Source organism: Ambystoma mexicanum, chromosome 3p (genome assembly GCF_040938575.1).
Source record: "Ambystoma mexicanum isolate Mex_15411 chromosome 3p, UKY_AmexF1_1, whole genome shotgun sequence".
Classification (NCBI taxonomy): Eukaryota; Metazoa; Chordata; class Amphibia; order Caudata; family Ambystomatidae; genus Ambystoma; species Ambystoma mexicanum.
Window position 1 is genome coordinate 112,241,569 of NC_090925.1, and position 16,153 is coordinate 112,257,721.

The window sequence follows — 16,153 nt, forward strand, 5'->3', positions numbered from 1 at the left end:
AGATAAAATGTGATAAGGGTCTTCTTAAAGGAACAATGGTGGCTCAAAAGAAAATGTAAACCAAGACTGGTTTCAGGTCGTCTTACCATCAGGTGCAGTTCTGCCAGTTTTAAAAATAGTTGAACTTAAAAGGGTTGCCCTCGGAACCCTCCATATAGGGCTCTTGCAGAAAGTCAAATACATTCCAAATGTCTATGGGGCTCTTGGCATTCCCTTCCCCAAGCTTCAATCCCTCCAGATCCGAACAAAAAGACATAGTTCCTTTTAGGCCTTGCAGGGTTCCCTTCCCCAGGTCCAGGCCTCAAACACGCACAAAAAACCACAGCTTCTGTAAGGTCTCTCAGAATTCACTTCCCCAATTCTAGGCCTCTTCTGCAGATTTCAAAAGGTCTTTGTGAGCCTCTCAGGGTTCCCTTCCCCAAGCTCGGGCCCCTCTGGTTTTAAATAAAAGTTCATCTCGTCAGGATATACCTTTTAACACACAGTTCTTTCATGGGGCAGTGTCAGAGACCTTTGAAAACGCTGGTCTTTCCGCTCCTCCCCTGCGTGACCACTGACTTCTGGCCCCTCTTTTTACACTTTAAATCTCTCTTCTGGCACCTTTCTCATCCGGTGCCTTTTTCACTCTGCTTTTGCCTCTCTTCCACCTTTCTTTACTTTGGCTTGTGCACCTTCTTTCACATTTTCCAATTTGCTTGTGCACCATTTCACCTTCTTTCACTCTTTACACATTGTGTGTGCACACTTGCACCTTCTTTCACTTTTTCAATTTTGCTTGTGCACGCTTGCACCTTCTTTTTTTTCTTTTGGGACACTCATACCCACTTTCCTGTTTCGGGTTGCTTGCACCCCTTTGCCTGCTTTTGGGACCCTTGCGCTCGTTTTCCTGCTTTCAAGTCGCTCCCCCACTTTTCATTCAGAGTTTCTTTCTCTCTTGCTGTCTGAAACTCATCCCGTAAGCGCAGCACAGGTCAGCGGGTCCTCGGGATCTTTAAACTGAGGTCAGAGTCTCACCACCTACCCCTAATACATCCCTGGCACCGACCCACATCTCAGAGGAATGAGCACTGGCCTGGACACGCCCAACACCCTGCAGCAAGCACCTCTCCGGCTCCCTGGAGATACGACTCCCTCGTTATGTAGTAGGCCTCTCTTTGCATCTCCATGCTGTTCCTATGGTTAATCCTCATTGCTCTCGGTCAACTCTTCCTCAACACAGTACATGTTGGAACTGGGGATGGGGAGATGGAATCGGACTGGAAATATCCCCTAAAACCTTGAGGCAGAGGGTTTTGAGGTGTATTGGAAAAAGGGGGAATACCATGTCTCACCCTTAGGTGTTCTCCTCCCAATCCCTTGTGACCCTCCACTCAGGTGATCCTCCCTCACCTGTCCAGACCCACGGCCGGGATCCAAAAATGATGGACTTTCACTGGCCACCTGAATAGAGGATCCCGGGGGAGTAGGTGGGAGAACACCGGCAGGTTTCTCACAGCTGTTTCAAAATCTGTGTTTGGGAATCGGTATAAAAGTGTGTTAGGAAACATGTAGAAGACATTGAAAGCATGTTGATTCAAACATAATGGGCACAAGATTATAGTTGGAGTCTCATTTGCCTCACTATGTACTAGCTTCTTCTTACCCAGCAGTAGCTCCTGCTTACTGGGTGATGTCTAATACCCATGAGCTGCTTCTCTCTCCTGCCCAGCGGTTCCTTATTTTGATCCCTGCAGAAATATTTCCTGGACTGCCCATGTGGCTGAAAAACTCCCGAAAACATTTAGAGAGGTTCCACTTCAGCCCTGGCTCATCACCGAGGAATCTTTCTTCTTGATTGCTATGGATATCATTCATGGAACTATAACCCCTCCAAGGCAGGGACACATTACATCCGGATTATTTTAGATTATGCAAATCGGTTCCCAGAAGCCTTTCCACCCAGAGGCTGCTTATACATCTGATACTGCACTTCTGCTGGGTGGAATTCTCAAAACTGATACTCACAGATCAGGAAACTCCATGTATGGCCCAATCATGACCAAGCTAAAAGAACTGTTAGGAATTGAGACAGACTTCTATTTATCGCCCCCAGACTGACAGCCTCTGGGGGCACTTTAACCAGACTTTAAAGAACCCTCTCAAGAAATTGGTATCAGGGGGCACTGAACCTGAATGAGCTGCTAAGCGGAGCGTAGTTTGCTGGCAGGAAAGCACTGCAAGGCCCCCCCCACTTTCCAACTGGCTTATGGAAAGGAGGCCTGTGATGTTCTGGACATTCTGCTGGAAGGATACAAAGAGAAAAGAACACAGAAGTAGAGATAGAAGAGTTTGTTCACTTAACCAGAGAGCGCCTGAAAATAATTTGATGGCTTGTCCAATAACAGTAGCATAACAGCCAAAAGCAACACAAGAGGTTGTATGATCGGCGAGGCCAACCGAGGAAGTTCATGGTTACAGACCTGGTGCTCATCTTTACCAACCACAGGAAATAAGCTGACCACCCATAAAATAAAGCAGTTTTGTAGGCACTACAACAACATAGTCTTACAAGACGACTCGCTGGAGAACCAACCAAGTGTATCACATCAACTGGCTGAAGAAATGTCAACAACCCGAGGAACCCTCCCTGATGATGTCCTTGGTAACTCCTGCTAATAGCCCAGCACTGGTGGAGTTGATCCCAGAAGGACTTCAGTAACATCCAGAAGCAAGAGCTCAGTCTTTTCTACAGCATTTCTCGAATGCTCTCAGTGAGCAACCTGGGCAGGCCCATGGCTACCTCCACTGGATTCAAACAGCTAGAGGGGAGGTAGTTCAGCTCTGACCTTATTACCTTGCAGATGCATGGTGGAGGTGGAAGAGGAAGAGACTGTAAGTCTGGGTCATTGAGCTTTCTCATACTCATTGGCTGTCAAATCGTGTTCCAATGTCTAAACCTGATGACAGTTGGTGGTTTTGTAGTGATTTCCAGAAGGTGAATGAGATCGTGAAATTTGATGCCTATAATCAACAAAATAATTGAGCAGATTGGACCTGTTAAGTACATCTCCAACCTTGATCTCGCAAAAGGCTATTGGCAGATTGTATTGGGTCAAGGATGAAGAAAAACATGTGCCGCGCTCGGTGTCAGTGAATTGTGTGCCCAGCGGAAGTTTGGAGAGACTCAAAAACCTAGAGGGAGAAAACAGATGCTTTTGTTCCACAGTAGTTTCACTCACACAATGCTTGTAGCATTTATCCTTCTACTGTTACCAGTGAATCTGTTGGAGCACAGAACTTAGTTCAAAGTCCCAAGGAGACACTGTACAAACTACCAAAACCTGCGAAAGATACAGCATTGATATTTTGTGGCTTTCCAACAGCGAGTTTAACCACAAGAGATAAAATATTACTGGTTCATTGGCTCCTGGCAGAGTATTCACCCAAAGAGGTTACAAAGATGCAAGTTGACCATGAACAAGGATCCTGTACACATTCCAGGGCTTTAGAAAGCTTACAACATGCTTTTCCAGCAGCTTGTTCACACAACAGGAAGCAGGAGATCTGGGTCCTTCCCCGAGGGCACAAGACAGCAACAGAAAGGGAAAAGTTATTCTCAACATGGCAGCCAGGCCTGAAAAGCTCAGCCCAGCCCCCTAACCACATAGTAAGACTGGGTGACTTGGAGAAGGAGCCAATGCCATCCTGAACTGAAGTGCAGAACCCAGGTGCACACACCAACAGTGTGCAACCAAAATAAGTTAACAAAGCCCTGTCTAATGCAGAAACATGAGCCAATCTGGGTTGCTGGAGGAGGTTGTGGCAGGAGTACATATAGGAGAGCATTGGAGAGGGATATCCAAAGCGATTAACAGGTCCTAAAAAGATGGGGAGTAGGTGGAGGAGGGAACATCAGGAGGAGAAATTGGCACAGAGGAGGAGGTGGTAACATCAGCTGGGGAAGGTGATACAGAGAAGGAGGAGGTGTTAACATCAGGAAGTGAAGGTGGTACAGAGGAGGAGTTGGTGGTAACTTCAGGAAGTGAAGGCGGCGCAGAAGCAGTGGTAGTAACATCAGGTGGTTGGTGGAGTACAGTAGAGAAAGGCATTACATTAAAAATGAGGAGGAGGTAGTAACATTTTGAAGGAAAGTACATACTAAAGAGGGCACAACAACAGGTGGTGTGAGGAAGATTAAGGAGAAGGTGGAGCGTAGTCCTTGAATCAGACATAACAGGTGGACTAAGTCAGCCCTCAGAAGGTCCTGTAGGTGGATGGAGGAACGAGACCCAGGCTAGGAAGCCAGAGGAGAAATAGGTAGGGAAACCGAGATGGGAGGCCTTCCTTCCCAACACCCCTGTCTCGTGTCTATGGAAGGGATTGACTCAGAGCTGGCAACTCCTTACACCATCACTGGTAAAATAACTATGTGGGATTGGGTGCTTGCTGCTGAGATCTGTGTGTGATCTGCAGGTCGCAAGTTCGAATCCTTGCAAGGCCAACTCAGACTTTCATCCTTTCAAGGACAATAAATGAGTACCAACTTCCTTTGGCTACAAATAATTGTATAAAAGGTGTGGGGCCCCTTTACCAATAACAATTTAATATTTATATAGGGCTTTCACCAAAGCTCTATAAATGGAATATATTTACATACAATTATCAAGCAACGAAAGTTGGTACTCGTTTTTTGACCTCGGAAGGATTAAAGGCTGAGTTGGCCTTGCCAGCATTCAATCCTGCTACGTTACTGACTGAGAACCAACATGCCTCAAATAGCTTGATCTATGGAATATACTCCACTCAGGAAGATCTACAACCACGTTTCAGCTTTCTGCACCCTTCACAGAGAAGAAATATCCATGTGCATATCAGGCTGGTCCCACCCACGAGGGTGGTATGTACAAATGTTCTATGTATAGCGCTTTTGTGTACTATGCAAATAATAATAACAATAATAATTTATTGTTATTATTATTGTCTCATCCAGACAGAGAGATTCCACCTATATTCTCAGTTGTGCGAGTGGAAGAAAAGACTTACTGACAGAGTGTTGTGGTACGAAGACTGGCCACAAGGTTCAGAGACTCTTGGGAAACCCACAAAAGCCTACTAAGACAATTTCATGGGTTCGGGAAACCACTGGAAGACTCACAATGCTCCTGAGACAGCATCACACCCAGTGTGAAAGTCTTGGTTTTGATTTCATTGTTGTTCTGTTTAGTCAAGTATATTCTGCATCGTATACAGGCTACTTGACATAATGCTAGCAGATTTTCAGAAATACCCCATGTGCCCTTTCTGGAAATGTGGTTCCATAATTGCCAACCCATCAGATTTCCCAAAATGTTCTGAAGTTTTTATACTGTGGCAAATCACCACCGTATGAGCCTCAAACAACCTACAGTTTCTGAAAATGTACATAAATGTGCCCTCCCCGGGGTTTGTCCGGCTAATCAGTGAGGAAAGGGAAAAAGGGAGGGAGTTGGGGAAAATGAAAGGGGGAACAGATGTGGCGTGCTGGAGGAAGGATTTGGACAAAGGGGTGGCATTATCACTATAAAAGCTTTATTTAAATAATAAGGAAAAAACCTCCCGATCACTAAAGGGTTTCCCATACCTAACCAAAGAATAACTGGGGTGCTTATCATCAGGGTGGTTGTCAAACTCAAAGCGTCCGTCCTCTGTCCAAACTATTCTACTCTAGCCCTACCACTAAACAAAAGATATGAACATAAAACGCTCCAGGAGAATTACTCTCTTCTCCTAGTTAAATGGGATCAGCCCCATGGGTGGTTTCCTACTAGTTTTTGATAATAGTTCAACTTCAATACTTGTAGCCAATACCAGGAGAATGGCTCCCTTCTCCTGGTCCAACAGTTCAGCCTCTGGCGGTCGTCTAGTAGTTTCTTGTAATAGTTCCAATTCAGCACAGACATATTTAAAGTCCAGAAAATTACAATCTTCTCTTGGTCAGCTTGGTCAGCCTCCAGGCTGCTGTTTGGTGACCTTGTGCTATAGTTTCTGATTCAACAATTATGTGGAAAACCAGGAGAATGACACCCTTATCGTGGTTCAGTCTTGTTCTGTCTTCCGGAAACTTCCTACAATAGTTTTTACAAACCCTTTCAATTTTTCCCACCCTTCTCCCAGGGCGTGCTTAAATGTCACATAATCCTTTTTCCAATACGCAAGTTATCTGTAAAGCAATCAAACTGCACATGACGGATGATATGGAAAAACAAAGCCCTCAAATTCAGGTAACATGAGGAGACAAGATGTCATTTCAAAGTCAGCAGATACAGACAGAGAAAATGAATTGCTGCTGATGGAACTAAAACACTTGAGAGAAATTAGGCAGAGATATAGACGACAAGAGGACGCAGACGAGCAAATTGAACCAGCAGAAACAGTGGAAATACGAGAAAAATTACATCCAAAAAGGATGTATACGGGAGAAAAAAATTAAAACAAGTGACAAGGAGACTAGCACGTCTACGAATTGACAAAAATCAATTGTCAATTGCCGCTAGTATGCAGATACACAATGACGTTATGGCTGCATTGACAATCTCCATAGCCCCATACACAAAACTATATGAAACCATAAATGAAAATGTGAAGGATAACACAACAATGCTTGCGCTGCTTCACTCTAAATAGATTTTTATAGAAACATTTGTAAATAAAGTAGAGGAGCGCCTAAATCAGGAGGCAGAGACTTCTTCAGTCTGGCAAAGAAGGCTATGTGACTTGGCATCTAGTGAGCAGGGAGAAAAGTCGCTCATGATGCAGACCCTGCTAGACTCACTAAAATGGATGAGAAAAACAGCTAAAAGGAAGTAGAGAGACCAGCAAAGCAGAAAACACAGTGATGGGGCAAGGTTATGGACCAAAGGTCACCGTAGAGAAAGGATATGATGCACACATCCCTGTAAAGACAACTGCAAAGTCTCTTAAGACGCAATCAATGCAAAAAGAGACAGAAATCACTGACCAAGAGGCAAATAACATAAATGAGCAACAGCATTACACAAACAAAGCACAGAAAGGAACGCTCACATTGCCTACTGTTACAGAAATAGGTATGGGTAGTGATATGGATGTCAGAGGCAGAAGTCTAATCCCAGGTGGCACAAGAGGTAGCCAATCTGCCAACACAGTCCATAAATCAGTCCTTGGCTCCTCCCCAGACCCTTTGTACAGTGCCTGAGTAGGATCCTTTAGCGTTGAAACCCCTGTGCAGCCCGTTCACTTAATATGGACTCCCAGTGCCAGACAGCCAGAGCTCCCACCAGTCATGTGCCTCACCTCTGCAGCTCTGCCAAGTGCAGCGCAATGCAGTCAAGCTGCATGAGTGAGTCGCTTCTGCCTGCGTACACCCAATTATAACCCTGTGGAATGGAGAACCGGCTACCCAACAGGAGCTATATGCAGTCCTCAAGCAGCACAGGAGGGGGCAGCCACATCGACATGGATCTCGCGGTGGGTCTCCTCACCACAATGAGTTCCGGTGTTGCTCTGCTGATGGCAGGACTATGTGATGCCCACTGCCAGGAACACTGCCGCGGCTCCTCTGTGCACCGCATGAGCCGGGCCACAAGTGAGCCCGTCCCTCCATGCCGTAGGCCACGGGTAGGCAACAGGCAAGCCGCCGGGGAAGTAGGAAGGGGGCAACCACCTCCCCCGCTCAGTCCCAGTATCTGTTCCACTTCACAACGGGTCTAAATCCGGGTCTCTGCAGCACCAGGCTGGGATGGCGCGGAAGGCCTCCAAAGTGGGGTCCTGCTGTCTCAGTCACCCAGGCACTGCAGCAGCCCAATATCACCTGAAAATGGCTATGAACAGCTGCAGACCAGAGAGAGTGAAGAACTTACAACCACTCTACATAGAGCTTAAGTGTGGTCTGCCATCTTGGCTCGCAACTCAACAGTGCCCCCCCAACTGAAGGCATGCTTCTCCAGCGTACCTTCTTGCTTCTAGGTTTGAACTTTCCACGTCTGCCAGGTTTTACTTCCGCTTCGCCTCTCATTGAGTCCTTTCTCAGTGTTTATGTCGTACAGCTGGGTCCTAACCCAGCAGAGTGCCATAGTACTTTGTTTGTGTCACCTGTGTATTCTTCATGCCTCCTTGGGGCCACCTCTTCCCAGTACCTTCTGTACTTTGCAAAGGAGTAGTTTGTATGACTCCTTCAATCTTCTTCTTCTCAGTACTTTTGGAAGATGATTTAAAGATCTGCTTGTATGTCTATTTTAGTCTTCCTTGTCCTGATGGTATGAAGTCTTACAGGAAGAAAGGAAGGAAGGAGCATTGCACTAACATACAATAGTGCTTTCAGATTGTTTCACAGCAGACCTCATGGATTTCATGGTTTCAAGGGCAAGAGGGTTAGGGAGCACTGTCACGGAACAGGAGTCCTTGTCTCCATGAGGGGAGTCTCTCCCTGTGAGGTCCCACTTTCCGTCACCCCTAAGGAGAATGTTGCGTAGCGGGCTCACTTCCCTAGCCTCACAGGGAAGGGCTTTCCCCTGGGGAGAAGTGGCGTGATCCCATGAATTGTCACACAGAGGAAGAATAATTAGCAGAATTCCAAGAATTACTACATGCAGTGATTCTTATCACCAAAGTTAGCGTTCTGCAGAAGCAATCTTATTATTGGGTGGATTTGTTTCTGCTGAAAGGGACAGCACCTGGGACTTCATGAGGTCTAATCGACGTGTGTATATGTAAGCTTTTATTGTGCATAGACATTTACTGATTTTCTCGAAATCCTGTAAAGCCCTTTTGTATTTATTCAGATTTGATTTCTGACCTTCCCTTTCTAACAATTTTCTATTAGTTTAATCTCTTTTCTCCATCAGATACTATCTTTCTACTTGGTTTTCCCTTACATTTAGACATAACTGCGTATGTGTATCTATTGAGAAAGGGCTTAAACTACTTTGCATCATAAAAATGTTACACACTTTTTTTTACCAGTACATTAAATAACATGAATCTTTATGCATGTTTGTATTTTACTTTGTGAGATGGTTAACATAGGTTTTACAATATCAATGGCATAAAAATATTTTTGAAAGTTATGTTGTTCTTTGTGAATGGACAGCATTCTCAGTCAGGCTTTTGGAACTCTAACATGAACTCTGTTTTTCTCCAACAAAATTGCAAATGGTTGTTATGTTTTGCTATATGACACTTACCTCTAGAAGAGGGTGTGGTATGCCAGGTAGCGGCCACAAGAATACCAATGATTAATAAAACAACAGAAACAGCAGCAATAATTCTCCAGAAACAGATATTCTTCCAGAGGTCTAAAAAGAGAATAAAAAGGATAGTTAATGTCCAAGACACCCTTGACGAAAACAGGTTTACTCCATACAACTAAAGGATAATCTGTAGAACTTTCAGATGGATTTTTGGTGTTGTGAAGTTATTCAAGCTGGCAAATGTTGAGTTGTTGCGGCTCGGATAATAAGGACACGACACCGGAGAATGCAATCAGACGTCTTTCTTTATTCCTTTTCATTTACATACTAACTTGCTGGTCTTTCGCTCTTCCCCACTCCCACGTCATGCCCCGCATGACTCCTGTCTCTGTCTTAAAGAGACAAGGCCCCGTAACATCACCCCCAGACAAATGTCCTAACGTCCACCTAGCACTCTTCCACTAGGCAAAGCAGCCTCCTGATGGTTCATTGTGGCCTGGCCTTGCATCGCCACCCTGGATCAACCTGCCTGCTCCAGCCGGCTCCAACCGGTGGCGGGGGGAGTCCATAGGTCATCCCGGGACTCACGAGGCTCCGGATCAGGGTCAGGAGGCAGAGGCCTTTCATCCTCCTTCTTGACGACGTGTTTGAAGAGGGAGCTGTTCCTTGTCACTTCCGCGTTGGTAGCCGTGACCATGGTTCCTTTGACAGATGTCACAGGCAAAGGCCTTGGTGGAAATCTGGAATCAGTCTTTCTTGACATCGCTTGCTGCACCCACACTTCGTCTCTGACATGGAACTCCTTGGGCCTTGCTCCTCTTCTCTCATAAGTGTCTACTCATGCTTTCTCCTTCCGCTCCGTATCTATTCTTATTACCATCTGGTCCACTTCCAGCTGGGTCATGGGGTGTCGCACAATCCGTGTACGAACGTCTTACCTCATCATAAGTTCAGCCGGGGTCTTGTTGGTTGCCTCATGAGGCATGTTGCGGTAGTCATGGAGCAGGTGACAGAGCGCCTGATGCGGGTTGGTACTCTCAATGCAGGCTCTCTGCAGCATCTTTTTGACCGAGGCTATAAACCGCTCAGCCATACCATTGGCTTGTGGCCAGCGAGGTGTGCTCTTCTGATGGATGAAGCCCGCAGGAGGTACTCCCCCGACTCTAGGGGTCCGTAGAAATCAACGGCGACGCTCTCCCAGGAATGGTCACGGATGTGTGTGGGAAGGATTGGGGCTGGGGTTTCCGCTCTGGCTGTGCATTGGCACGCTACACAGTTCTTCACCCAGCGGTCAACCATTCAGTCCAGGAAGGGAAACCACATATGACACCAGAGCTGCCTTTTTTTGTTCTCAGCGCCTCGGTCTCCTTCGTGCACCGTCTTGATGACCTCTGCTCTGAGGGTTGCAGGGATGACGAGTCTGCACCCCCTCAGAAGTATTACTTTGTCCTTCACAGCCAGTTCCATGTGTATCTTGGTGAATCTTTCCAATTCATTCCTGCACGCCCCCGGGTGGTTTAGCACAGCCCGGCGGTAGTCCTTCCACCTGTTGTTCTCCATCAGGCTGATCGCCAGTTCCATGGAGGGGTCCGCCGCCGAAGTGATAAAGCCGGCGGGAGCACATTTGAGGTCACATAGTTGATATATTCTGTGTCCCCAGGTCTGGATATTGGCTTGCCGTCCGGATGCCTTGATAAGTAATCAGCCGGGTTGTTTTTGCCTCCTCGTCTGTGAATGATTTCAAAGTCATATTCTTGGAGCCTGATGCCACACCGCTCTATCCTGCGGGGCATTTTGGTCCTAGGGTTACCGAATAGGGAGAGCAGCACCTGATGGTCCGTAATAAGTGTGAACCTTTTCCCTATTACAAAGTTGTGGAAGTACTTGCATGCCCACACAGTGGCCAGGCTCTCCTTCTCAGCCTGTGAGTAGGCACCGCATCCAAATGTTTACATGGATTAAAAGTCCGAAAAATGCTACCACCAAAGGTTTGAACCACCAAAAGTTTGAACCTTTGGTGGTAGTATTATAGGGAAGTATAAAAAAAAGACTGCGGGGGCTGCGGGGGTGTCCCCGCAACACCCCGCTCACTATACTGTGTGGTATAGTGAGCGGGGTGTTGCTGGGACACCCCCGCAGCACACCCGTGAAAAAAGTGAAAGGGAACTGGCGCCGCAGGAAACCAGTGTGAAGAAGAAGGTAAGTAGGGTATATTTACGTTGAGGGTGTGGGTGTGCTATGGGTGTGTTGTGTGTGTGGGTGTGAGTATGTATGTGTGATCGCATGAGAAAGGTGCACACTTTTGGTAGTTCGCACCTTTCTCATGCGAATGTTCCGGCCGTGGTAAATTCAACCGCGGATGGATCACTTAGATTCGGCAGACTCGGGCGGGGCCAGTGCTCTGCTGGCATAGGCCACCATGTGCCTGGGATGTGAGTCGATGCGTTGGTCTGGGCGAGTATGGCGCCAAGCCCCACCGGACTCGCATCCACAACGATTTCGGTGTGCCACTACGGGTCAAAGTAAGCCAGCCTCCGGGCTTCCGGCAGTGCTAGTTTAATGGTGTTGAATGCCTCCTGACATTCAGTTGACCACGTGAATGCAGTGTTCTTCTGGAGTAGACGGCACAGTAGCACAGTGATGGAGGCATAGTGTGGGATGTACCGGGCGCAGTACCCTGCCATCCCCAGAAACGACTGCACATCGCCACCTGGGTAGGTTCCCACATGTTGAAGATGGTGGAGACCTTGTTAGGATCTGGCGTCATCCTGTCCGCAGAGAATATATGCCCAAAACATTTTTGCTTGGGTTTGCTGAATTGGCATTTTTCAATGTTCAGGGTCAGGCCTGCTCCTTAGACAGCTGCGCAGGTAGCAAGCAGGGCGGGGTCGTGCTCCTCACGAGACCTTCCAAAGTCGAGGATGTCATCACTGTAATTGAGGGCCCCACGTATTGGTCTGATGATTTGCCTGATGACCTCGTGAATGATTTCGACCGCCGAAGAGATACCAGAGTTGAGGCATTTTTAATTAAACAGTCCATTGTGGGTTTGAAGGTGGTGATGCCCCTCGACTCTGAATGTAGCACCATCTGATGGTAGCCCTGGTTAAGGTCCAGTTTGGAGAAAAAGGACTGACTTGTTCAGCTGGACGACCATATCTTCAATTCAGAGTCCTGGGTGTCGTTCTCTCTGGATGGCGGTGTTGGCCATTCTCATGTCCACACAGAGTCATAGACGCCCACCTTCCTTGGGCACAATCACTAGCGGTGAGACCAATGGGGTTGGTTCTGTGGCTGGTTCAATGATGTCATCATCCAACAGCTGCACGAGTTCCCTCAAGACTACGGCTTGCAGGTGGAAACCCACTCTCCTTGGATGCTGGGGGACGGGTCGAACTGACGTGTCTATGTGCAGCTTGACGGGGGGTCCTTTCTTTTCCCCAACCCCTTGCAGAGGAGTGGGAATTCCGCCAGGATTGTGTCCATCGTGATGGGATTGCGGACTATGTGCTCCTATCCCATTGTGCAGATAAGTTCCTTCGGGCAGTCTGGGGGTACAGTTGATTGTATCGTGTCTCCTTCATGGACGTCAATGAGTCCTAGGCAGGACGCTGTGTGGAAACTCAGGAGGCATCTTCGGATAACATGGATGATCGTAGTGATGGACAGCCCTTCATGTATGAGCCACCGTATGAAGTGCCCAATGAAATGGAGGGGAAGATCTGCTCCCCACTGGGAGATTTTGGACACCATCTGTGTCAGTGTCGGCTTGTCGGGCCTCTGGAGAAATGATTTTTCCCCCAGAATATTAACGGTGGCCACAAAGGAATAAAACTGTTTGCCACCGTTGTTGACAGCTATCCTGGGTGCCTCTCTCGCTTCTATGTCATCTTGGATGAGGTTGACATATTCATCTTGCCAATATTGGTCGTAATAATCGCCTTCAAATATGGGTCCGTGTGCTGCTGCCCCATACGGATGTTTGCGTGACTGAGGTGGTCCGTCATACTCATCCCTGAGATATGGGCTTTGTTCATATGCCTCTGGGTCTTGGGGGTCAACTTCAGGGTAGTGGTCCTCCACCACCCTTACATAACGTCTTGGCCCTTGCTTGTATGGGCACATCTGGTATGCTAAGTTTTGCGGGGTCCGAATAAACGGTCTGTACTGCGACGGAGATGGTGGTCGCGATGTGGGGAAAGCTCTACCTTCCCTGCAGACCGACTGAAAATGTCCTTCTTTGCCGCAGTTGCTGCATCTCAGAGAGAGCAACGCAAGTCGCTGAATGGGGATTGCCATCCCGCAGCGGTAGCACTGCCTCTGCATTCTGGGAGGCATCTGGTACCTCCCAGCGGTGCTTCTGTATCCCTGTCTTTGATTGGTTGGCTGGACCGCTGCAATAAGTTCACTCTTGTCTTGTTTAGTGGTGGCACCCCTGGACTTTTGGGTTGCCTGTGCATCGACCCTTTTGAAGATCCTGGCCATTTCATTGACCCCGTCGATGAAAAGTGGATTCTTGAGCAGCTGCTTTTTCAGCGTTTGGGATCGGAACCCCTCAATCACCCTCAGTTGGATGGCTTCATCCAGGGAAAATGCGTGAAATTGGCAGTGTGCCCCTTTGATCATCAGGCGAGTGATGAATTCGTCAACCGTCTCTTTGCTCCTCTGGGTACAATGATTAAACATGCACCTCTCATAGTCGCGATTGGGGTCAATGACAAGTCTTTTATTTAGGGCAATCAGTAGTGCTGCGACGTCTGGCCGCTCCTCCGCGGGAATGCTTTTGATAAACGTCTTTTCCTCACTGCCAGCAATGTTGAGGAACATGTTGTGCAGGTTTGGTGAGTTTTCTTCAACTGCCGCCTTAAAAAGTTACTGAAGTCATCTATCCACTCCCCCACCGCAGGCCTTGGTCTGGCTGCTAGGTCATGGAGAACAGGGGTGGCATGCGCTATGCAGTGGCAGTGGACAAAACTGGCGAATCAGGCATGGCAGGAGGATGAGGCACGGGTACGACCGGTGCACTCATAGTAGTGGCTGAATTAGACTGGGCGGCTGGGCACCATCGACTGCGGGCCTCTAACTGAGTAGCACGTGCTGATAGTGCTCCTGGTGGCTGTTGTGACTGTCACCTTCATGGTCAGCAAGTGTGCGTAGCATGAGAAGGAGAAGGAAAAGAAGATCAAGAGGAAAAACGTGTAGCGCAGTGCGTCGGCGTACACATGCACGTGTCTAGAGGTGTCCACGTGTTCTGGGCTCACAGGGCCAGCTATGCGTCCATGAGAGGAGAGAGAAACGTGCAACGCGGCACATCCAGCGCTCATGTGTTCTTGTTTGAAAATGTCCTTGTGCATATATTGTTTTTCCTTTTTGGTCCTTTTTTTTTTTACACGGCCCACTTTGCGGCCTATGTAGCATGTAGCCTGTAACAGGGAAGCTGCGTTGTCCTGGCAAGCTTGGAGTCAACCACCCGCTGGGCCGCATATGTTGCTGTGCTCCAGCACGCGGGGAAATGCTGGCTACTGGCGGGTTGCCGCGCTGCGAGGACAAATGGAGGCTTTCACTCCACGCTACCAGCGTGAAGCAAGCAGGCTGCTTCGCTGGAGGAGGCCGTCGGTGGGATCACCCGGCACATGTGGAGGGCTGCCGTGGAAGCAGTCAGGAGCTGGATGTCAGGAAGGAGCGTAGCACGGTGGGATCAACCGCTCGCTGGAAGGAGGAGGAGGACTTCGGTATGCGACAGGATCTGCTTCGCCACCAGTTGTTGAGCTGTTGCGGCTCGGATAATGACACGACACCAGAGAATGCAATCAGATGTCTTTCTTTATTCCCTTTCATTTACATACTAACTTGCTGGTCTTTCGCTCCTCCCCACTCCCACAGCATGCCGTGCATGACCTCTGTCTCTGTCTTAAAGAGACAATGCCCCGTAACATCATACCATCCCTCAGATGACACCACAAACAGAGGTGACAATCAATGGCCAATGTGATGGAGGTTCTCACGTTAAGCAAGGCACAGCTCGGAGGCCAATATCTTGTAGGATATTGGGTTTAGACAACATTTTTGATCATTGTCAAAACTAAAATAAATGAAATTATTCATATTGCAAACTTTTAACAGTATTTGGTAACAGAAAGAAAATGGTAGATATTGCCCATGGTGTAGAGAAGAGGCTTGTTCAGTATGTATAGTATTTAGAGAGCGTGCGTCAGAGGGGACGAGAGGGAAAGAGAAGGAGAAGGAGAAGGACAGGGGGAGAGAGGGAGAAAAAAGAGAAATAGAGAGAGGGAGAGAGCATGTGAGACCGGCATGATATCCCGGGTACAGCTACTTTACTATATTCCACAGAGCACCAACATGCTGTTTTGTAGCAAATGTGCAGGGATTAGGGGTGACATCAGAAGCTGCACTATGTACCCAGATTCTGGCAATTCTAGGCCCTCTTTTTAGGGTGCTTTAACTTTTTGCTTTTTCTCTATTTTTATATTTGGATCACTGACCTATTCTTAGTGGTTTTAGGGACTTCTAATGAAGTCCCCCACCCCACCCCCGCCACTGCTATTTGTACAGATAAGCTGTTAAAGGTTGCGACTAATTCATTAGCCAATAAACGTGGAGCCATATCCGCTCCCCCTGCCAGGGCGTGAAAGCCATTTGAACCCCGGGGTTCCCTTTTTCCCTTCAGAAGATCATGCTGCTTACGCAGCCAGAACCTCCCGAGGAAAAACAAATAATAATAAATAAAACCATGAAAAAACAATGGCTGCTGCCATAGAACTGGAAGGGGTCCTTTTTCCATTTCTATGGCGGTGGCCGGAGTGGGAGGTGCAGTGGACCGGAGCTCAAAGCTCCAATCCCGTAGGTAATTGTGGAGGGTGGGGGTGGGGTAGAGTATTGTTTGGTTTGGGCACCTGGTGAAGGTCATGCCACCTGGGCAAGGGCCTCAGAGGGCTTGGAACAGCGGG

At 47.8% G+C, this 16,153-nt stretch overlaps 1 protein-coding gene across 4 annotated transcripts in view; it reads right to left on the reverse strand.

The window, feature by feature from the left end:
* LOC138580138 (C-type lectin domain family 2 member L-like) overlaps positions 1–16,153 on the reverse strand; it is a 158,284-nt gene that overhangs the window by 114,227 nt on the left and 27,904 nt on the right. For all 4 annotated transcript variants that reach the window (XM_069650452.1, XM_069650450.1, XM_069650448.1 and 1 more), the window contains exon 2: positions 9,180–9,290. In XM_069650452.1, coding sequence (XP_069506553.1) covers positions 9,180–9,290 — 111 coding nt within the window. The remainder of the gene's footprint in view (positions 1–9,179; positions 9,291–16,153) is intronic.